At 36.8% G+C, this 25,623-nt stretch overlaps 1 protein-coding gene across 2 annotated transcripts in view; it reads right to left on the reverse strand.

Annotated features, from left to right (window-relative positions):
- Positions 1-25,623, reverse strand: part of KHDRBS2 (KH RNA binding domain containing, signal transduction associated 2) — a 348,366-nt gene that overhangs the window by 147,603 nt on the left and 175,140 nt on the right. For both annotated transcript variants that reach the window (XM_035543032.1, XM_035543031.1), the window contains exon 4: positions 25,441-25,587. In XM_035543032.1, the coding sequence (XP_035398925.1) occupies positions 25,441-25,587 (147 nt within the window). The remainder of the gene's footprint in view (positions 1-25,440; positions 25,588-25,623) is intronic.

Here is a 25,623-nt window from a genome sequence, read left to right on the forward strand (position 1 = left end):
CAGACAGAATAGAAGAAATGTCTTTTTCATCAAGAACTCTTCTCAGCCACTGTACAGAATTAATAGGGCTCAAGGTACGTTCTGCACTGAAAAACACTGTTTTCAGAACCATTGTTTCATCTGATACAAATGTTAGAAAATATACAGTGAGTGAGAAAGGAAAAGTGCTGGATAGACAGATTATTTAGACTGGGCAAGTCAACAATGTGAACTTTTGTCCTAGGTGGTTTCAGTTTCCATCCTGAGATTCCCAGAACTTGACTTAAAGTAATGCAGCAATCAGAACTGCAATCAAAGTCAATGAGACACTTGCTGCAATGAACAGAGTTTTCTCAAAACACTTAATATTGAATTCTCTGGTCAATGAGATTACAAGTACCTCAGATTAAGTGCTCCACAGGAGTGAAAACATTGACCTTAATATCCCAAACAGGTCAATGTGGAGTGACAGTTGAAAAGCCAGACAGGCTTCGGGAATTATCAAAAAGGGTACTGAGAACAAGGGAGTTCATTTTACTTCTATGTAAAATCCTGTATACTAAGTGAACTTCTGGTCTGCGTATCTTAAAATGTATGTAAATGGAATTACGTGGAAGATAAATAACTCTCGAGGATGGAGGATGTAATGGAGAGAAGGTGTTGCTGGTACATTCTACTCCTGCACTTGACATAAATCTTACTCAGGTTTATAAACCACTTTAGGTCTTGAAGTGATTCTTCCTTGAACTGGACAGATTAAATGAGGATTACATCACAGCTAGGTTTAAATCACAATGCACTGTACTCTATCCATCAGAACACAGGCTGTGGGCCCAATGAAACAGAAAAAGTTGGCAAACACTGTTTGAGAGAACACTCAAAACTCAAGATACCTGTTAGATACAGAACAAAATATCTGTCATTTTTATACATTGTGATGAGATTTCTGAAACAGTAGTCATATATACTGGAAAAGGATGTTTATGTATGAGAACATTGTATGAATCCTTGCTAATAGATGATATTGTTCATAGTGTAACCGATCACTCTAATTTTTGTGTGTATAATTTTTTCCACAATCATCAATTGTGATTTTAATTTCTCTGCACCCATAATTACTCATGAAGGTTTGTCTTTTATTTATACACTATATTGCAAACTGCAACTAACGCCCACTGGAATGAATTTGACCCTAGTCAAGCAACTCCTTTACTGTCCTGATCCAGTGAGCCTCCTACAACAGACACAGAGAACAGGACAAAATATTCTTATCATAGTCCATCACGATAGTGAAGAAATTCATCAAGTATTGGAAAGAGTCAAGAAGAATGGAGAGCACTGATGGTTAATGCTTGGACGGTCTCCTATGGCAAATGGAATATGGAACATCTTTTTTTCTACCTGCACTATGCCAGATTGAGAACTTTAAAGAATAAAAGAAAATAAAATTGCCAGGACGCCTGCATGACTGAACAAGCAGCTTCTGGCCAAACTCAGACACAAAAAAGCTATCATACAGAGGGTAGAACCACAAATGGTAGCCTGGGAGGAATACAGAGACTCTGTCTGAGCATCCAGGAGTGGATTTAGGAAAGCCAAATCCAAATGGAATGGAATCTGGATTGGGGTTTTGAAGACAAGAATAAGTACACAAGAGAACAAAAGGAAGACTAGGGAAAACAGGAGTACAGTGTTGAATGAGACTGGGGACCTAGTTACACAGGACAAAGAAAAGGCTGAGGTACTGAATGCCTTCTTTTCCTGTCTTCACCAGCAAGACTGTCATTCAGTAATCCCAAATGACAGAGACCAGGCTGAAAGACTGGAGCAAGGAGGAAGCAAGTATTCTCTTCCCTTGGTGGAAGAGAATCAGGTCAGGGAATACTTAAGTTATCTGGATATATCTAAGTCCATGGGCCCTGACAGTATTCACCCATGAGTGCTGAGGGAACTGACTGATGTCAGAGTGAGGCCACTCTTGGTAATCTTCACTTGACTGTGGTAACTGGGATAAGTGCCAAAAGACTGGAGGAAAGCAAAGAAGACTCCTGTCTTCAAAAAGGGCTAGAAAACAGGGAAAAACAGGCCACACAGGAAGGTGATGAAGCAGCTAATAGTGAAAACCATTTCCAGGCACATGAAGGACAAGAATGTCATCAAGTGTAGTCAGCATGGGTTCACCAAGATGGAGTCATGCTTGACCAACTTGGTAAACATGATAGATGAGGGGAGATCAGTGGATATAGTCTTCCTGGACTTCAGGACCACCTCTGACACTGTCCTCCATAAGACTGTCATAGACAAGTTGTCTGGATGGGCAGACAGTGAAGTGGGTTGAAAACTGACTGAATGGCTGGGTCCAGAGGGTAGTGATCAATAGTGCAAAGTCTTGTTGGAGGCCAGTAACTATCAGTTTACCCCAGGGGTTAATACTGGGTTCAGTCTTGTTCAGTCCTCACCTTCATTAATGATCTGGCTGATGGGGCAGCAAAGTTGCTGAGGTACCCTCAGCAAGTTTGCAGATGACACAAAACTGGGAGGAGTGGCTGATATGCCATACAGATTTGTGATGGCAGGGTCATGCTATCATCCAGAGGGACCTCAACAGGCTAGAGAAATGAACAGACATAACCTCACATAGTTCAACAAGGAGAAGTGAAAAGTCATGCACCTGGGGAGGAGGAAGCCGAGGCGCCAGTATATGCTGGTAGCCACCCATCTGGAAAGCAACTTGGTAGGAAAGGACCTAGGGGTCCTGGTGGACACCAGGTTGAACATGAGCCAGCAACTTGCCCTTGCAGCAAAGAAGGACAACAGCCTACTTTTGAGGTGAGGTCACACCTGAAATACTGTGTACAGTACTGAAACACAGGAATTTCCTTCTGAACAGCATGAAGCACTTCTTTACTGTAAGTGTGACCAAGTACTGGCACAGGTTGCCCAGAGAGGTTGTGAAGTCTCTCTCCTTGGAGATATTCAGAAGCCATCTGGACATGGTATTGGACAACCTGCTCTTGGTTGAGAGCAGGTTGCTTGTGCCGGGGGGTTAGACCAGATGACTTTCAGAGGTTCCTTCAAACCTCAACCATTCTGTGATTCTGTGTTTCTGTTTGCCATCTAGGTCTGAATGTAGAAACTTTATTTTCTTCGAGTGCATAAATCAACAATTGATTTCACATCTGTTCATGTTCACTGCAGTATCATAGTGATGTTCATCTCTGTCCAAAATACGCAAAGTCTCCTAAAATCAGAATAAATCAGTAAAGCAGGCTGTACTCTGGACAGTCATATAGTTTCCTTCTACATGTGTTTTTCCTTTTTATTAACCAGTTAAAAGAATACTTTTTTTTTTTTTTGAAATACAAATATGTTAATGTAATGTTTTTCAGAAATCTTAAAGATAGTAGGGAGGATGTTGACATAAAGTCTTTTGTATACTTTCCACAGTAATAAGTCCCTAAGTATTGTTTGTTATTCGTGGTTTTCACCTAACACATCTGATACTTTTACAATCCATAATCCTTAATCAAAGTGTGCTGATTTTCAAGGAACTGAAATATTTAGGTAAATCTCAAGAGCTGGGAAACCTTGAGAATAAACGTGAATGAAAATATTTCATCTAAGCATGGAGAGAGTGACAAGAGTGTGGTTCAGCTGTTTTCAAATTATATGACAGTGCTGAAGTAGTACTCTGGAGAATTATTATTTTTTTAATATTGCCTTACTCACTACATCCCAAGTGGATGTGACAGAAAAGTCACAGCATAAGAGACAGAAAATGAAAACTTCATTGTGACAGAGAAATTTTTCACTTGGGAAACATTTTCAAGCTTTTTCATTCCCAGCTGGCTGGAGAGAATTATGAGTTATCAGAAGCCTCTTATGATACCATCTATTGTTAATGTTTTTAATATCTCCCAAAGTAAAAACTGTGAAAGCAATCAAGCCAATGACATTTTCTTTCCTCTTTCACTACTGCTTTTATCTGATTAAAACATAAATAGAGATACCTATGCCACCCAGAAAAGATAAAAATAGACTTTTATCTTGTCTTTTATCTTTTTTTTGTAAGCCTATTTACTTCCTGATAGTTTTGGTTATCTTCCCCGCCCCCCCCCACCTCCAGCCCCTCCAATTATGCCACTTCGCTGTATGTTGTACCTTCAATATTTAGGATTAATAGGTATTCTTCTGTGTTAGTGTGGGTCTTAACTCTTGTATATGGTACTCCTCATGCTGATTTGACTCACCTTGGTTATACTGGTCACCTTGGTCAGACTGTCATAAAAGAAAATGCTAAAAATTATTCATTCAAAGTGGAATGCTTAGAGTTACTGAAGGTAGCAGATTTCCCCCAGAAATCTGTCAGAGCTCAGTTCTGTCAGCCAAGATTATCTGGTATCCATTATAACCAAGTGACAATGAAAACGGTCGCTGGCTTATGTGCTAGGTTCTGGGACTATTTGGAAACCTGCTTTTTGTTTTATTTTGAGACCAAGTCAATCTAGTTAGTAAAGGTAATCGTGGTCACACAAGGCTTTAGAGAGGTGTTTTGTTTTTTTTTTCTTTTTTGTGTGTGTGTGTGTCTCTGTATTTTTTTTTTTTTTTTTTTTTTTGTTTTGGCAAGAAACTCCAGGAAAGTTCAGGCAAATTGATTAAGTTGTCATACCAAGGCACAAAAAATGTCTGAGTGCTCCTGGTTTAAAAGAAAGCCATAGAGGAACTCCATTCTATAGCTTATTCACCTCTCCTTCCCCAACTGTTCCTGCAGAGTCAAGATTTGACATTCTTGGATGAAAATAATTGTAACATTATAATTAGTAGACTCTGCTATGCAACACAACAATTGCATACTGTAATCACAAATATAATCTAAGCATATAAACGAAGTCTCTTAGGTTCTCCATTTTTTTCACGTGTTCCCTGACCTCCCAATGAATTCTATTGTCTTGTTTCATTTACATGAGGTGAAGTATCAGGGTCACACATTACTAGTAGACATCTCAGTTGCACGTTTACTTACAGGTCACAGGCATGGTGAGGATCTGAGACATCCTCTGTCAAGAAACTGAAGCATGCCTTGAAGCAAACAGCATAATGATTATGGACCAAATATTTTCTAAATGTGACAGAGACCACACTTTTTAGACACATTCTATACCTAATTATGTACCCAAAGATATTAAAAATCTGGCCTTATAGCTCACATGAGTCTGCAAAGATCTTCTGAACTCAAGAAGAAATGATAGGCTTTACCAACTGAAGAACTAACATTATGGCTGCATCACATTTGAAAGAAATATTCAGCTTGAAACATGAGATACAAATACCTTTGTTACCTTTGCAGATAATACTTTGCTGACAACTCCTACTTAAATTACTGATATCTGTGGTCCAATTGACTTTTAAGCCTGTATTTGCTAGAATAGAAACCCAAATTTGACCATTGTTTTTCTAAGAACATTACACATAAAACTTTGGAAAACAATTTAAGCAGCAACGTGAAAATGCTCTTTTATTAATGTGGGCTGTACTAGTACACTTCACTTAATCAGAACACAGATAATTAGGAAATCTGGTTAATTGGGACATTTCCTAGGGAGCCGAATTAAACCAAATGAGTTTTGACTGGCAAGGGACAATGGTTAATTGGGATGATAATTCCACTTAATTGGTATGCCTGCAGGCAGTTAAGTGGTCTGTGATGCTCAGAGGCTAATAACAGCCTTTCTTTCCTCAACAGACCTGTGTGGGTCCAAAACCAGTAAAAAATAATGGTTTTAATGCCACTGTGTACACATTAAGCTCAAAAGTTCACTCTCTTCAAGAGGTCATCATCATAAGACTTTCAAGAAACTTGTTAGTGCTAAGTTTTTCCAAATTTATTTAATTTCATGGTAAGGAAATAAATTACCATATATATATTTTTTTCCTAGTGGTGATATGTTTTATTGCCAAAGTTTTTCCAGTCATCAGATTCTAATATTGTAAGTAAAAAGAAAAACAAACAAACAAACAAACAAAAAGCTATGAGTTAATTCTAGTACAAAATTGCATTTGCCATTAACAGTCATCTTGCCCTGAGACAACAAAAAGCAATATTCATTCATACGCAGAACTAATCAAACATTTTTTTCCTTCTAGCAGAAGAAGCATAAGACTTGGTTTCTTTTGCTCCCTACAAAGTTCTGCTAAAGTAAATCCAGCCTTGCTGACTTCCATCTGTCTCTTCTGCACAAAAGCCCTAAGGTAATGTTCCCACATCCTTGCGTCTCCCATTTGCCACCCTTCCCAGATACATTGGTGCATTTCTTCAGATCCTCTCCAAGCCACCAGCTCACATCTTCCTCAGCTCACTTCTGTACTGCAAGCATGCTTTGGATATTTGACTCTTTTTTTTTTTGACTCTTTTTAATACAACTTGGTGGTGTTTGGGAAAGCTAAAATGCAAAAATATTGTTTTGAATACTGGTATTAAAAATATAAAATCTAATTTTATTTGCCTTTTCTTTGTAAGGATACGATTTTGGGGGTCTTCTTTGACCAATAAACTAGTTTTCACAGAGTTTGTAGACAATATCTTTGATGTCTGTACTCCTCCAGTTTGAATTTTTTCAAACTTTCTGACACACAGATTCCTCTCAGCTGCACTAGCTTCATTTCTTTAAGGAAAGAGGCAAGAAATAAATATCTTACTACTTTTTTTTTTTTTTACTATTTTTTTACTATGTAATAGAAGAAAACTTAAAAAAAATAAAAAGACAATGGTACAGTAGCAAGCTTGTACATAGAGTCTGTATTTTCCTGCAGCGTGTGATCTAACAATGGAAAGTCAAGAGAGAAACTGATAAACAGATCACCGAGAAAACTAATATACTACAATGTGTATTTATCACACTAAAAAAATATAAATATATATATTTATTAAGAGTAAACTTTCAATATTTAATCAAGGTTAGAATTTAGTTAAGAAGATAATCTTTATAATTGTGTGGTTCAATAATACGCTGTTTCTGATACACAATTTAAAAATATCTACAGCTGTAAACATCGCTGTACATGAAGAAAAATAATATTTTCACATTATTCACTTCTTTGGGATATTTGTATAATTTGAACAGTTTATATTGAAAAATAAATAACAAAATATAGTAATTACATTAATGAAAAACAAGCTGATTTGTCAGTTCTTTAGGCCTGTATACAATGATGCAGTCTGAAAAGTTTAGAATATTATTTTGTTGCAAGGTAGAAAGAAGTTTGACTTGCAAAGAGTCATTGCGTAAGTGTATTGACCAGCCATTTTCTAGAAGATTTTTCCTACATCTCTTGGCTTAAGAGTCATCCTACAACTCTTTGGTAAGTGTCATCCTACAATTTGAGGAGGGCTAGTGTGCCACTGTCTCTGCCAGTTCAAGATTTACATCTTTTAAAAAAGGAACTATACAGACAACTACAGGAATAAAAATAAATAAATAATAATAATAAAAAGAAACAAAAGAAAAAAAAAAGGGGGTGGGGGAAGGGGTTATAGTCCCTTTCCTATAAAATACCCATTTCTTCCCGTGGACCTTTTCAGGAAGGGAGGAGGTAGGAGCCTGTTCCTAACTCCAGTCACGTGAACTTAATGAACATGAAATGCCATTAACAGCACTTTTGGAAATCTCCTGAGGATATAATCTTCAAATCATGCTTTTCAACAGGAAGAGAGACTGTTCAGTTGTTCATTAATTTATATTTATGGCCCTAGAATGTATCAATTTAACTGGCAGTTTTACAAAAGGAGCAAAACCCTAAGCAAACCCTATTAAAGTAACAAGGCAAAAAGTGTGCTTTTTATTAACATCAGTGCTTTATGTCAATGCAGGCTCCATCTTGTCTAACTTAACCTTGAAGAAAATAAATTGCTTCTCTTATTGTAATTCAACTAGTAATGCTCCACGAAAAGTTAGCCCTAAATATATATAAAACTTTGCAGGGGATCTTGTCTTGATCTGTAGATCTGTTCTTCATAATGTTGAATGCTTCTCTGAGTGTAATGTGCAATCATTCATATCATGAAGAATATGTTTTTCTATTATCATAATAGATCCCTGACTTTTGGGATGTTTAACAATATTATGACAGCTGCCCATGGGCACCTTTATCTCTCTCTGTTCCAAAAATACTATGAGAACCTAGTTTGAGACACACTTTTAAAATCCTCTCTTTTTCTTCAAAAAAGCAAAAGACTTCTATGGAGGACCAGGTTAAGAATAAATATACATGGAAACACAACAGAGAAAATCAATGAATTTCTGATAAGACCTTGTAGCCAAATTGTCATTCCCAGGATGGGAAAGAGTTCAAAATGAAAACCAAGAGATTCATAAGGAGAATCATGTGAACACCCAAGTTCTTCAGTGGCTTCACAAGAGAGGTCCATCCCTTATTCTCCCAGTCAAGGTAATCTGCACCGTTATTAAGTGCTTTTTCTGCTGACAAGTACTCATATTCATTTTCTGATTTCCTATATCAGTGTAATGCTGCAGACTTATTTTTTAAAAAAGAATCTACAGCAACTATATCCTGCTGTTTTCCTTTCCTCTGGCAGGTATGAGCAAAGACTGCTTTGCCTTTCATCCTATTCATTGCACAGTAAAGTCATTCCAATATTCTTTGACATTAAAAGCATTTCTCTTCCACCTTCATTTTAAACTTTTACACCCATGATCTCCCCTGTCTACAGTTGCCTAGAAAAGTCTCTCAAGCAATTTGTAACGTTAAAAGTTGCTTATTTGTAATTATTCTGAAAAGATGCAAGGAAAAGTGAGCAGGCAATACCCACCTTCCATATGACTCATTAAAACTTCTGAGCTACTTGTCATTCCATTATATATCCTTTAATGTCTAGAACTGCAAACACATAACTTAGTATAAAAAAAAAAAATCTTTTCCATTTACCTTTTTCAAAAATTCCTGCTCCTTGAGTTCAACTTGGAACAAGCAATAATCAAAGGATGCTCTACTCTGGACCCAAGTACTGAACAACCTTTTACAAATAAATATCCCAGACAAGTGACTACCTGATTGCCACCTCCTCTTCTTCCCCAGTGACAAAGTTTCTGAACACCATGTAATCCTGTGACATCCCATAGGTAAGTAGATTTCATTAGCATTAGGGTTTTGAGATTTTTTTCCACTTTTTTGATTAATAGAATTAAACAAATAAATCTTACCATAAAACAGATATTACAGAATCACAGAATTGTAGGGATAGGAAGGGACCTCGAGAGATCATCGGGTCCAACCCTCCTGCCAAAGCAGGTTCCTTGGAGCAGGCTGCACAGGTAGGCATCCAGACGGGCCTTGAATATCTCCAGAGAAGGAGACTCCACAACCTCCCCGGGCAGCCTGTTCCAGTGCTCCATCACCCTCACTGTGAAGAAGCTCTTTCACATGTTGGTGCGGAACTTCCTGTGTGCTCCATTTTGTGGCCATTGCCCCTTGTCCTGTCCCCACAAACCACTGAAAAGAGGTTGGCCAAATCCCTCTGTCTCCCACACCTCAGGTATTTATACACATTGATGAGATCCCCTCTCAGTCTTCTTTTCTCCAGGCTGAACAGACCCGGGTCTCTCAGCCTTTCCTCATAGGGAAGATGCTCCAGGCCCTGTATCATCTTTGTGGCCCTCTGCTGGACTCTTTCCAGGAGATCCCTGTCTTTTTTTGTACCGGGGAGCCCAGAACTGGACACAGCACTCCAGGTGAGGCCTGACCAGGGCAGAGTAGAGGGGGAGGATCACCTCCCTTGACCTGCTGGCCATGCTCCTTTTAATGCACGCCAGGATCCCATTGGCCTTCTTGGCCACCAGGGCACACTGCTGGCTCATGGCCAACCTGTCGTCTGCCAGGACCCCCAGGTCTTCTCCTCAGAGCTCCTCTCCAGCAGGTCTTGCCCTAGCCTGTACTGATACGTGCGGTTGTTCTTTCCCAGGTGCAGGACTCTACACTTGCTCTTATTAAACCTCAATTGGTTTCTTCCTGCCCATCTCTCCAGCCTGTCCAGCTCTCGCTGAATGGCAGCACAGCCTTCTGGCGTGTCAGCCACTCCTCCCAGCTGAGGGCGGACACTATTCCCTCATCAAGGTCATCGATGAAGATGTTGAACAGAATCAGACATCAAAAACAAACATGTTGAACATATCACTGTAAAATCATCAGCCTGCATAGTAAGATCCTCAGAGTCATAGAACTCTTAATTATGAAAGCACACCTCTGAAAACAAACACACAGGCTCTGCTCCTCATTACAGGGATTGCATGTATAGCTTCTCTGTGTCATCAGAAAAAATAGAGAAACAGCCTTGGGAACAGGTACTGTAAGTTGGGAATTCTTCCCATAGAAATGTGCCCTTTTTACAAGGTTACAGCATCAGCACCTTTGGGGTTATGTTTCTTTTGCTGTCTCTGATCTTGCATCCAAGGTTATAGTGTTGACTACCTTGAACAGGACAGAAGAGCAATAGCATAAATTTCAATCTTCCCTGCAGGATGGGGGCTATAATGGGGCACTAAAACCTGATAGCACTGTGAGACCCCAAATCTACCTTTTCACTTGTAAATGTTCCATTAGTTCGGAAGAAATAAATCATCTAGTTTTTCTCAATAGCTAAATCTGCAAAAATACTTGAACACCATTTCCTAAAGTACTTATACAACTGCTTACATATCAGATTCACAATTAGTATTTCCTGAAACAAATTTTAGCTCTGAACATCTACTTGATGATTATTTTCTTAAATTATGGTTCTGTCCAAGTTGAGATAATTACAATGATGATATTTAAGTACATAATTGTATGTACTTAATCTTATACATGTACATCCAGATTATCAACAGAAGTACTCTGGAGAGCATAGTTGATGATGAGCTAACTCAGAGTAATTAATGCATTTGTAATGGCTAAGTCTGCACGTAAGTCCTGGAATCAAGAGCCAAGACAAGCTCATGGGACTTTGTATTTTGCAGGAGCCTTTGTATTTGTGTGTGTGAGTGCATGCAGCTCTATATAAATGTGAGCTCACAAGGCTAGCACCGTTCCTCAAGAATGAAATGTTTTCAGCAGTGTTTTTTTCTTTTTTTTTTTTTTTTTTTTTTTTGTATTCTTGGACAGCTATTAGCAGTCCCTCACCCAGATCTATTAATACTGTTTAAAACGTTAATTTTTGGAGGGTTAACACATTGTGAGATAAGTTACTAAAAAATAAAATGAGGTAATAGCATGTGGTGGATAAAATTCAAGTTTATTTTCTAACTTCAACAAACTATAAAGTATTTGCATACATGACTGACTTTGGTCCCACTGAAAGCTTTACTCAATACTAAACTCCCATCTCATTTCTCATCACACGCTCTGATTTCACTAAAAAATTTTCTTCAGAGTAAAACAGATCTGATTCCATTTAATATTGATGTCTATGGAAAAAAATAAAAATGCAATTTAAGGGCTTTTTCTCTGAGTTGTCTCATATCTTCTATTGTGTATTTGATCTTTCCCGCCAGCTGTGCTTATTCATGACTTGTTGCTTTCCCTGCTGCTCTAACCCTCCCCCAATATGCCCAACCTTGCTCACGAAATATGACAATATGACAAGGACTCTGCTTTATTTTTTATTTATTTACTTACTTATTTATTTTAATTTGGAAATTTTACACTTAGGGCCAACTACTTCTAACAAACATACATCAAAAGGTGGTGTTGTCATGCTGGCCTTCTCACAACTTCTTCGTAGTATTGTGACATTTCTAGTAGTATTTTTGATAGCAATGAGCAAAAATTCAAATGGGAAATTGGACCATATTTGTTCTGTCAATCTCAATGAAATTAAACCTATTAATATTCCATTTAAAATGTGTGTGCTGTAATAATTCATCTACATTTCCATTTGAAATAAGGAACATGCAGTGCTTAATATATTAATGGCAACGTGTAATTTTTATATGGAGTTTACCAGTTGTCACAAACAGTCTCCTATGAAATACTTCCATCATACTGAAAACGGAAATATAAAAAGGATATAAACAGTTATTGTTTTCTCATATACTCAAGAATTAATTTCTTCATAACTAAATGAATTTAAAATCTTCATGCTACGCTTGATTTAAAAGCTAATTCTCTTTCAGATTTAAATAAAACTTAAAGCATTTATATTTTTCATAAATGCTGCAACCACAGATAATCTCTTGGCCTCCCTGATAACTGATGGCAGGATGTGAGGGAATGGCACAAAGCTGCATCAGGGAAGTTCAAACTGGATATCAGGAAGAATTTCTGTATCATGAGGGTGGATAAACACTGGAACAGGCTTCCCAGAGAGGTGGTTGATGCCCCATGCCAGTCAGTGCTCAAAAGGCATTTGGATAATCCCCTCATGAATATGCAATAATATACATCAGGTTAGCCCTGAAGTGGTCAGGCAGTTGGACTAGATGATTGCTTGTATCAGGAATAGTGTAGCCTGCAGGACCAGGGAGGTGATCATCCCCTTGTATTCTGCTCTGCTGGGGCCGCCCCTCAAGTACTGTGTTCGGTTTTGGGCCCCTCACTACAAGAAGGACATCAAGACCCTGGAACATGACCAGAGAAGGGCTACAAAGCTGGTGAGGAGTCTGGAACACAAGTCCTACGAGGAGCGGCTGAGGGAACTGAGGTTATTTAGTCTGGAGAAGAGGAGGCTCAGGAGAGACCTTATTGCTCTCTGCAACTACCTGAAAGTAAGTTTTGGGGAGCTGGGGTTCAGCCTCTTCTTGCAGATAACCAGTGACAGGACTAGAGGGAATGTCCTCAAGCTGAGCCAGGGGAGGTTCAGGTTAGAAATTAGGAGACATTTCTTCTCAGAAAGAGTAGTCAGACATTGGAATGGGTTCCACAGGGAGGTGGTGGAATCACCGTCCCTGAGGGTGTTTAAGGAAAGGTTGGATGCGGTGCTCAGGGACATGGCTTAGTGGGTGATACTGGTGCTAGGGTGATGGTTGGACCAGATGATCTTGGAGGTCTTTTCCAACCTTAATGATTCTATGATCTTTGGAGGGCCCCTCTAACTGGGCTATTATACTCTATAATGTTCTATTCTGCTATGGCCCCTGGACACACTAATTTACATAAAAGCAGCCTGGAGTTTGGAAGAAAATGAAATCCATTCATATTTTGTTTGACATTTTAAATTGTAAGAATTTGATTCAGATAACTGTTTACTTTGACATGTCAAACATGAGACATTAAGTGATATTGCAATATATGATTGCACATTGAACCAAAATAGGCTTTTGCATTCCAACCAAAAACATGATTTCTGACCATGCAAAAGTTGAGCTCTGAGTGATGACTAATTAATCAAATTAAAGTGGAGATCTCTTAAACACACTGCAACGTATTCACACTGAGAGACAGATGGACAGGGCAAAACTACATTTTCATGCAGGTATGCAATAGCATATCTGGGACTCATACTGTTTTATGATATGAATCAGTGTACCACATTGAAAATGCCATAGTCAAGCAGATTTCAGGATTCCCATTACACAAAATAATTTCAGAGCTTTACATCACCTCTGTTTTTAACTGTATCCACTTGGAGTTTTGCATCCAAGCTCCTACCCTAGATGCAATTTGTTTTATAGGCTGACATAAGTGCTTTTCAAAGAAAGATACTCAGAAAAGTGTAGACTAGCCAATACCTAAGGCACAATCTGTCTTATGTGTTTATAGACGGAAATCTCAATTAAAATCAGAGTAAAATCTTTGTTCATTTTAGCATTGGTTTCTTGCACTGATTTTCAACTGATCATTTTAAGGATAATGTCTGGGCAGAGATTATGCCTGACTATCATGTTAATTAGCACTACTTTACATATGTAATTGCTCTTTTTTTTAACATCGAGGGGATTTTCTTAGTCATTCTGAGATAATAGTTCTTGTTTCCTGAACCTGCTATATCTACTGTTATTTTGCACCCCTTGATCACTTTTCCCCATCCGTTTCAACTCGGTGGCCCATGTGTGAATGACACCTAAGGAAATCCTACATATTAGGGCTTCATGACTAGGTTAAATCAACTCAGAAATATTGTCTTTAGAACAAAGCACTATTTATTCACTTCCTCTAAAGTAACAATCATGTAAAGCAAGTCAGTAAACAATGACCAACTATTAATTGTCACTCTAAGAATGTTTTTTTTTTTCCTTGCAAAGCTTTCTATGACCTTTTAAAACCCTTCCTAACTGGACAAAATTACCCTCTGTCCACATTTCCCTGCTGGTTGTCTCACTGACTATTCCTGGACAGTGCATGTCCATACATTCAATGCTAATCTAACAGCCTAATTAACAGCCCCGGGTCAACTACTGTTCAAAATTCTTCTTTTGCATTTTAAGAAAGTATGTAAGAGTGGAAAAAACAGTCTGAAGGATAATTCCAAAAATAAAGCCTTTTCACTGTTTGCAGTCACTCTATGGTAAGTATCCAATATAAGCAGAAATGTAGCCACACTCCCAGCTTCCAAAAATGTCTCCCTTCCTCAATTCTGGCCCTAGAATCTCAGATTTTCAATAGTGCTGTAACTCCCTAGGTCATAAACTGCATACATCAAAGAGTTTTCAAACAGATAAAACAGCAAGTAAGCAGGTAGAGTAACTGTACCAAAGTCACTTATATATGAAATACGAGATATTTTTCTTAAAGATGGCTTTCACAACTTCTGCAACCATCCTTACCCTTCCCTTCTGAATGATCTCCCCTCTCCATTCACATGGGATATTCTGCCCCATCAGTCCCAATTGACTCCCATTTATAGCACCTAGTACCAGACTACCTTACTCCTCTAGCTATCTCTGAACAAAACCAGTCACCACACTTTAGAGGTGATCAACACACTTGGTATGACTCTTCAGAAAGATTATGTTTCACAGAAACTTTCCCTAAAAGGGCTTAGTTACCTATGAGACTTTCATTTTGTTTAAATCTAAGTCACCAGTGGTTTCCCTTTTGCAGTCACTCTATAGGCAACTTCAGAGAGTGATTCATCTCCTGTTAAAATCCTTTCCTAGCTTACTTTGGCTGGAGGTAAGTAGTTTAAGAAAGTTTAAGGAGTTATTTACTAAGTGGCTAAACCTATCTGGGAGGCATCATATAATATACATCCTTTTTCTCAGTATGTTTTACTTCTTAACATAAGCAGGCTGATGGCTGGGCATGCACTGTGGGGCACCACCCTCACCCTGGAAGTCTCTTCACCTACTTAGTATAAGGTCTGAGTATTGAGACACCTGTACCCCTCTGTAGGTCTCACTCAGAGGAACCTGCTTTGTTGAGAGAGGAATATGTTGAAATGAAATAATCTAACACCAGAAGCAAATCTCCATCTTCAAAACCTGGTATAAAAACCAGGACTGACAAACAAAGGTGTTTCATATACCAGCTCTGTAAGAAGACTGCTACAGACACCTATTTACAGGAACTTTCTTATTAGGAAAGATTTTTACCCATGTCACTAACATTGTGCAAGTGATATATTCTTGTGGGAATGTCAGGTGTCACTAAATTAAGTATCTAACACAATTTTATCAGCAAAATTTCTCATTGAACATGAAATCAGATTTGTTGACATATTTATTTTTATAAAGCCATCAAAACATAAAACTAGAGGTTAAATACTTTTCTCAATTTTTCATTAGTTTCAATCTTTCCCAGTCATTCTATGAATGACTTCTGTCAGGCTGGTCACCATGCAATTACCTGGGTCATTCTGCTAGTGCAAGTTTTTCTTTTCACTGGCCACATTTTTAATTGACTCCTTGTCTTTCCAAACCAATTAACTTTTGACTCATTGGTTAATTCCAACTATATCTGTCATATGTCCAGTAGTCCTAAAGAAGTGAGTCCTGCCCATGAAAGTGGTCATCCAGAAGGGTGAGGAAAATACTGTCAATGCCCTTACTGAAGGACAAACGTCAATATAAGGTCAAGCCTCAACCAAAAAAATCCACAATTTGAAGATGCTGTGAATATTTGAAACACATAGAAGTTTCAGTCAGAGAACACATTATGACCCCACAAAATCTAAATACGAGACATGAAGTCATTAAAAATCAGCCTTCATTAGCTCCACTTCACCTTAAACTAAGACTAGCATACCTTGACTTTTTCTCTAGTATCCCAATTTTTTTCTGAACAGGTTTTCTCAAAATCAGCATTACTGTGCTGCAAAGTATTGCATCATTCCTGTAAGATGCAAGTATATCATCCTAAAGTTTTCCAGCTACACAACTGGTATTTATGGAAACATTCTGCCTCTTCTGTATCATTAACCATAAAGTTACCATCCCTAGGGACTGAAGTTTATATCTTTTTCAGGGTTGCTTTTATTTCTAATGTTTCTCAAACTCATTCATACTATCATTGCATTGCTGGTCACATATTTGTGCTACTACTATGAATTCAATTAAATGTGAAATTTTAATTTTGCCAACTTTAATTGCTATTAATCTGTCTTTGCAACTTTCTCTAATTTCTATACACAAATTGTTTATAAGTTGTTGCCTTTGCTTCGTCATTGAGGCTGAACCAAAACCACAATTAACTAAAGCTATTGTTTTTCTCTAGCAGACTTTTCCTAGTCAACCTATCATATTTAAAGAATTTATATTTTAACTTAATTTTTCTTTTAAAATCTCTTATCCTAGTGACATTTGGTCATATTATTCCTTGCCTTTATGACACTTTAAACCTTTCAAAACATGAGGAATACATCTATGGATGAATGCATCTTTATCCTTCACACAGACAATTTCTGAACAGGTGTATAATATGGCACAGAGCAAATGAAACACCTTTTTGTTTATGGACTTCCACAGATGGATATCCAAACTCTCATCAGTCACAGCAAAAGTTGTCAGAAGGCAACAGAGATCACCTTATTGCTTAATAGTTCTGTAATTGATTATAAGAGAAAGAATATTAGGAACAGTGGGTTTCTTTGCTTTTCTCCCGAGGGAGTGTATTGTGGTGATTCAAAAAAAAAAAAAAAAAAAGATCTGTTTTGCTCATGGTATCTATAAATTATCTAAAAAAATGAATACTGAAATGACAGCGTTTTATTGAAAGTTATTCAGCACAATAAAATCTAAAGGTTATTGCAAAAAATTGATGAAAGATCTCATACTGAAAGATTAGAAATAAAAATGTCAGAAAAAAATGAGTATTGATAAATGCAAAATAATGAACATGACAATAATTAAACTAAAGTATTGATAGACATTATAATACTGAAAGTAAATAGTGCTAAATTAGTTATTATCATTTAAGATAGATGCCAGGGATTATTTTATTTTTTTTAAACAAATGGCATTCTGAAAACATCAGATTAGTACCAGCAGGAAGAATGCTAGACAGTAATAGAATAAATCCTGACACTAAAACAGAAAATATCACAAGATCCATTTCAGAAGTATGCTGCTGCTTCTACTGAGATGAGTCTATCATATGCTGTCCTAGCCATTTTATCCTTAAAAGAAAATAAGAGGTAAACAAAAGAAAATACTGAAAGAAGTGCAAAGGATAGTATGTCACTGGGATAATCAGAGGTACCTCATAGCTTCTGTACATGAAAAGATGAGGGGCACAGAAAAGAAACAAATCCAGAAGAAGGTAAGTGTGCTGAATGGTGTGAAACTATCCATTGGTTTTAACTATGCATTAGGATGAGGGCGCTCATGAAGTCTTAAGCAGCTGGTTTAAAACAAAAACAAAAATAAAAAGGCCACTTCCTCTTTTTACACACAGTGTGTACTTAAACAGTCAAACTCATTGCCAAAAGCTTAACTAAGGTTCCAAAAACAAACAAACAAACAAACAAACAAAAAACAACAACAATTGACAAGCTCAGAGAGTAGAAAACAAATCTACCACAGGGTATAAAGGCAGGATGGTGTAGATGTAGCCTTGAAAAGATTCAATTTTTGACTGTTGGAAGCTGAAAGAACACAATAGAGGAAAGATTACTCTGTATTTGTGCTTTTTCTTTTATGTTTTCCTGAGCAACCATAACTAGGCATCATCAGAATTGGCTATACTGACCTTTGCTATATATAAAAAAAAAAGATACAATTTTAAGAACATCACCAAAACCTTCCCCCTCCACCTCCCACTTTAAAAAGTGGGCAAGCAAAACAGAACAAAATAAACAACCCTCCCAATTTCTTCGAGAAGCCAAAATAAACACCTCATATCTCCTTGCTTCCAGTCTCATGTCTATAACTCCAATATTTTCCTTTTCTTTCCTCTTATTGATGGCTAAAAAAAAAAACACAAGTATACATGATGCAAGATGCCATTGTGTGTTGCATGTCATTTTTGTCGTCATTACAAAGTAATTCTTGTATGAAGAAAACAAGTATTTACATACATTTTTCATATCTACTTTTATATAAAGTAGATGCAATTTTATTTTAAGGCCATGAAAATGCAGCCTTTTCACAGAGTCCAATATTCAATCTTTATTGCCATTGATGAGATTGGCAAAATTTGTACCTTTGTACCAGTTCTAAAATGAAATGACAGATGCATTGGAGGGTCTGCGGGTCCCTCCAACGTGAAGAGGTTTGTACGGTTTAATGTGTAATACCATAGCCAAGTTCTTGCTGATTGTTACAAACCTAGCTATTTCTGCTGCTGAGAAACTGAGAGCAGTGCTATAGGATTCAAATCTCTCTGCATGAATTTTATCACCTACATCCAAACCATTGCTACTGATCTGTCCCTGGTGAAAAACCTGCACCCTAACAACAGTTAGCAGTAAGACAAGCCCATGAAACTGCTTATGAGTACACACTCACCAAGTGAGTCATAGATATATCTTTAAACTACAGCCATGTCTCAGTAATACACTCAGATCAATGATTGGTGTAAAATACCCAGTCAGGTAAACTTTTCCAGTTAATCTGAAAGGCAAAGCAATGGGCTGGCTCCAGCAGTAAGAACGTGCTTTTATATTGATTCCACTGTGTGACAGAGCAAGACCACCAAGGGATTGCTTTCATAGACTAAATATGTCTCTGGCATATCTAAAAAGACCTTAATCCATTTAGGAGTATCAACCCTTGAAGCAGACCTGAAGTGGTGAATTCTGGACCACCTGAAGCAGCTGTGGAACTAAACCTAGTTAGAAGCTGTCTGTAGGTCTGGTAGGCCAACAGGCAACTGACTCATCACCACACGTGTTTAAAAACATTTATGCAGGGAGCACATTACATTTGTTCTTTCAGACATGTGAGGAATTGCATGCTTTTTGTTTTCCTCTCCATTTTATAGCTTCACAAGAGAAGTAATATCAGCAGTCTATATTGTGCATCAGCGAGCACATAAAAAGTCAGTTGAAAGACACTGGAGCTTAATTTTCAATTTAAAAAGGCCATCTGTGTAAATTTAGTGTACATCTCTCCCCTCAAACCTTCACTTTGAGGGATAGCTTTAAGTTTATTTTTGTCAAAATTAAAATGGGTTATCTAAATTATGCAGCTTCAGTGCTGCCCAGCGTGCTGCCAGACAGCCAGTATCACGTTCAGAAAAACTCCATTATTTGTAAAAAGTCAACAGCTATTGCCCTCAAGTTATTACACCTCTCTGGAGTACACTTGTGTTTAAACATATTTATAGTGATCTGATTGTATATAGGCAATTTTTAGTAAAAAAAGATGTGAATAGGTAAAGTGCTATATGACATTTTAGGCCTCAACAGAATCTCAAAAAATTTTTCCTCAATTAAAAAAAACTTGTATATAAATTTACCAGAGATGTTGCACTGTGGGAAAACAGAACTCATAGCAAAGCTGAGACAGCTGCTCAAATAATTTCCTTATTGCAGTTTTAAAATAATTACTGTACTTAATATGCAAGTACATTTGCAGAATGTGTAAGTATAAATTATTTATTTTGAAGAATATAAATGATATCTATTCTTAGGAATGGAGCTGTGCTGCTGCTCACTGCCATAGTTATGGAAATATTTAGCCTGTTGAGATATCTTTGAAATAGGACAAGAAGACTGAAAATAAAAAGTGATAATATAGCTTATTTAGAAAGAAAAGTAAGATTACTATTTCACACTCTGTGGTTTTGTATGTAAATAGAGATTTCATATTGTACTGTAGCACAGAAGGAACTTAGATGACTAATGAAAATGAACAAAATAAATGTCATATACTTCGGTATACTTGTTAGGAAACAGTCAAAACATCGCATTGTTACTGTGTGCTGTATATATGGCAATATAGCCAGCACAGCACAGCATAACAGATCATTAGCAACTTTGGTCTGTAGTGTATATGAGTTCCTGTGTATACACAGAGGAAATGTATGTTGGAAGTTAAACAACTTCTTTTGAGACATTAGCTAGAGAAAGGCCTTCAGGGAATTAAACTACTTTAATTAGATTTAAATAGATTATTTAATTCTTTCCACTGAAAGAAACTGGTATCAAAGTCTGTTTTCAACTGCCTTCAAATCCCTCTTTTTTTTTTTTGTTTTCACACCAAGTTTTATTATAAATAACTTAAGTAGGAAATTAGTAATTTATTGAGGAAAAAGAACCTTTCAGTAAAACAATAACTTTCCGTATTTAGTTGGGAAGACTGAAGAGCTGATGGGCTCCCAGCACCCTGGGAGCAGACTGCAGCTTTCCCTAAATCTTCTGCTGAGTCTGACCTGATCAACATACTAAAAAAATACCCAGGTGCACAGCCAGATGATCACAGGAGATCATACATCAACTGAAATGCATTAAATGACCGTAGATTTATTCCTAGCCCTGGAGTGTTGCCAGGGTGTGTCAATTTAAAGCTGATATAATAGACTAGGAAAATGCATGAAGACAAATAAATTGAACAGTAGCTCTTAAAGTGGTAATTGGTTCAATTCCTGATCAGCTGACCACAGAGTTGTAAACAATGTTTTTAAAGTGGTCATGGCACACTAGCTGCACCCTACCCTCTACATAATAGCTCGCTATTACAGAGTACTCACACATAAAATGAATGATCAGTATCTGCCTCCCTCCTAGTCTCAAGGGATGCTAACTGTGTCAAACAAAAATGCACTGCTTACAGGGATAAAAGTGATTATCAGGAAAAAAAAAAAAAAAGCACATTTGGAAGCACAAAAACCCTAAAGATGGTATATAGTCCTTTACTATACACAAATGTTAACTTGTTCAGAAAATATATTTTTTCCATATTTGGGTGTAAAAGTAGAATGACATAGTAATATCCGATGAGAATTATGTAGCATTTCATTTCTCGTTAATGGTGAAGAAATTTTAAAATAGCATTTACTAGATATGAACCTTTCAAAATCAGCAGAGCAAGAAAAGCTTCTAAGCTGTTCCATCTCCTTAATTGGACATTTTAAACATTTCCCCTTTTATTTCACTGACTCTGGATCCCATTCTGAAGTACGGAGACAAAACATCAGCCTTAGGTTCCTCACCCAGACCTAGATGCCATCCAGTCTGGGGTCACAGGTAGATAGATGACTGTCAGACACCAAACGATTTTATGAGATCTGTTCAGGCCATAGAGGTAAATCTGCAAAATGCATTTATCTGTGGGGTAAGTTCACAGAATCACAGAATGGTTGAGGTTGGAAAGGACCTCTGGAGGTCATCTGTTCCAACCCCCTTGCACAAGTCAGACCAGCTAAAACGGGTTGTGCATGGAGCATAATGACAAGACTCATAATACTCGTAAGAATACCAAAAGATCTAGTATTTGAGGAAAAATCAAGGTAAAATCAGCTCAAGCAAGGCCACCTAGAGCAGTCTTCTCTACTGTCAATGACAGGGGAGCTAATTGGGTGTCCAGAAAGGATGACCAGAGACATCTGGTAATCCCAGCTCTTTATACCTGAATCCTGGACCTCAGCTCTCAAGTTCCCACTGTCTCTGAAAGCCCTAAACACAGCTCCTAATCCCAGCTGTCCCAGAGCCATCCTTTCTACTTCTCCTGCAGCCTCATCACTTCTTGGCCCCAAAGCTATCTGGTTAAGGCTGTTCACAGGTAGAGGACTATGGGAATATTTCTTTCTCTGTGAAAACAAAGAAGCTCAAAATGATCGAGTTATCAACATTTAAAGGCTTACGGTTCTGCTTTTTAAGCCATAGCTCCTGGAGACATGCAACTGTGTGAGAAACTTAAATTTTATGGAAAAAAACAAACAACAACAACAACAAAGCCTTTGGTCTCTACTGTTTATACTTTCCACATAGTTAATGTTGGCTAACTTACATTATGTTAAAATTAGTACAAATATGATACTAAAACCTAGACTTTATGGAGCACATTTTGGTCTTCATTTTTACTAGGTTGCCGAAAAAAAAAAAAAAAAAAATTACATTAGGCAGTTGTATTTCAAAACTCCAATTTCATTTACTCTTTTGACCTATCATATTTCTATTATAATCAACATTTCATATTAAGACTAAACATCAAAATATAACAGAGCATTATCTCTAGCTAATAATTGTGAATAAGATTTCCCCACACTTCCAAAAGCCAAAGTTCTTCTTTAAAAAAAAAAAAATCCTGCAAAGTCAGTTGCAAAATAAATCTTATTCACCAGGTAGAAAAGTCTTGAGTGTAGCTCCCATGCAGACCTCACGCCATTTGCAAAACAGAAGCAGCAGACAGTAAATGTAGCAGCTTGGTTTTAACAGCTTGTCAGTCACTGAACTACTGAAGGCTACAGACATCCTGGGTTCAATCATTCATTTAAATGCCAGTTGGAGGGATCCCAAAACACCACCTGAGGCTGAGCCACTTGTGACTTTGAAATGTATTCACATTTGGAAGAGCCAGTATAAACTGTGGTAATTGTTTTCTGCCTCCAACTTTGAGGTGAAACCTTGACAAGTAAAAATTTCAGTGCTGTTCTTGGGCAAGATGGAAAATTAAATAATCCAATTTAAATTGAAAGTACTAGTTCCTTATAATTTTGCTTCAGTTAATAAACTGTTAATTTTTTTCTTTCTTCATTACTATTCCCCCCCCCCCCTTTTTTTTTCTTTTCATTTTTTGTTGTTTTCTAGGCATTTGTTTAAAAATAAGTCTCATTAAGAAGTAAGTATGAAAATGTCCTTACATCTAACTGACACAATCAATGTAATTTCTGATGATAATATTTCACTTAAATTTAACAAAATTCATAAGCAATGTGAAAACTCATTTGAATAGTTTATTACATCCTTGATTTGATATAAATAAAACTGTTAGGTTCTACTGCTTTCATCCCTGTAATGAAATTCTGATATTCACTGCTGCAATAAATTAGGTCTTATAAACAACAAAACATCATAAAACAAATTCAAGAGATGCTGTAAATAGGGAACAAAAAGGAAATTATCTCATGCAAGCTTTTTGAGTGTAAACCCCTTGACACATGTTGTAACCAGCCAGTTAATAATTGCTTTGTAAATTGTTGTAAATCTGAAATGAAGCAGAGGGGATAAAACTAACAAACAAGTCATAAAGTATGATTGTTACTTGTTTAGAGTGATTATTGCCACTGCTGAGTTCAAAATCTTATAACAAAGAACTTGTTTTTGTATTTCTTCCAGTGCAGCTGTTATGCTTGTGATGGAAAATACATATAACATTTATCAATAAATAATGTGTCAGACAAAATATATGCTTAGGCAGATTCTGAGTATTGTAAACTGTAATACACCACAAATTTTAGAGCTCACACTACTCTCTATCCCTTATTCACCCAGAATAGATTTTTCTCAGGCTCTGCAATAGATGACAATCTTCAACAGATGTTAAAAATCAAGGTGGCATAGGAATGGAGACCATCATGACTATGTAATGCTATAATGCAGTAGCTCCTTTTCAGAACAAAGAGGACATACAAAGCTATCTTTAAAAAGAAAGCTTTTATAAAAACAATTTAAAGTTTGGCAAAATTGTGAACTACTGGAAATAGGTTTATCCAAAGACAAATGCTGTCAATCTTTGTAATCAGCAATGCTACCATTTTTAGCTATATTATTCCAGATTTTTCAGGAACCTGTAACTTAGCTATAAATTTTATTTCAGTGGTATGCCTTGGCAGATCCTCACCATTAACTTGCCGCCAAAACATCATTCCATGTTATGTTGCCAGCATTATGACAATGACCTAATTTTGTATTGCATGTTCAACCCAAAGTCAGAAACCATGAATAAAGTGCTTTCTTGTCTCATGGTTATTTCCCTGTGTAAGAGTATTTAAAATAATATTTTAATATCTGTGGTTTTTAACTGGAAGTATAAGGAGATGGAATGGGAAAGTCTGAAAGAGACTATTTTATAAGTGGCTTTTTTATCGTGATTCACTTGGTAAATTTTATGTTACCTATTTTGTATTCTTTAAAAATGTTTAATTGCTCTAAAAAAAATGTTTAAAATGCTGTATTTAAATAATGTGCTTCTAAGTATTCTTCTTTCCTCTTCCTGCTAAGAACTCCTCACTGAATAAAATGTCTAATTTCTGTCATGCAAACAGATGTATGCCTAATATGAACACCTCTGATCTTGGTATGTGATGATGTGATAAAAATCCCTCTGTTATTATGAAAACATATGAACATTTATTAACTTCATTGGTTTACTTCAAATAGAAATAAGCTCCCAATGTATTTTTGAAGGAATGCAAGTTCTGAATACATTTAGAGTGCTTAATAGTCTCAGGATAGACTGCAGACAATAACTTCTGTAACTCTACTATACAAAACAACATTTACTTAAATTCTACAACAAATTTTAAGCACAATAATATCATGGAATGCTGTAGAAAACTGGAGAAAATCATTTTCAGAGAGTTTGAAGGAAAATCAACAGGTAAATACTTTAGAAGTTGATGTATTGAGTCTAAATAGAACTGAAAAGGTACTCAGCTGTAGAGGATGCTTCTGCACTTTCCTAGCTGATGAAGCATTGCTAAATTGTGGTCTGAGTTAAGACTAGCTGTCTGAGCAGAAACATCAGTGTAAAATCTGAGGAATGTTTTGCTCATGCTGTTTTCTTCAGACAAAATTCATTGACTTCTTTAGATAAATCATTACCTATACTAAAATACTTTTACAGATTTAAATATTCAAAAATCTTAAACGTGTACTTGCATACTAATGACTGCAACCAGAAAAAATAACCTACTCTTCCTTAAAAAAAAAAAAAAAGGTAAATAAAAAATAAAACACATACCAGGGGGCAGGGGGTCAACTATGACGACTAATGGCCTGTTTGGCATCTTCCTAAGATGAATCTTCAACAGACCCCCCATTTTTTTTTTATTTTTTTTTTTCTCCCCTTGAGCTGAAGGAACTTAAAGAAGACACAAATTCAATGCAGCAAAGCCATAGACAGTCACAGAAGAATGCTATAAGCCACTTACTGGAACGAGGAATTTTTTTATTTCTTCCAAGGCATGACTCATACGAGAATATGCTTCCCCAGGTGGAGCAAACACTTCAATTAATACATGAAGCTCGTCACTCAAGTGTGCATATTTGGCTTCTCCACTTTTTCTCAGTTCTTCCTCCTATGAAAAAGAGTGTTGTTGTTTTTTAAAACTGGG

This window comes from Cygnus atratus, chromosome 3 (genome assembly GCF_013377495.2).
Source record: "Cygnus atratus isolate AKBS03 ecotype Queensland, Australia chromosome 3, CAtr_DNAZoo_HiC_assembly, whole genome shotgun sequence".
Lineage (NCBI taxonomy): Eukaryota > Metazoa > Chordata > Aves > Anseriformes > Anatidae > Cygnus > Cygnus atratus.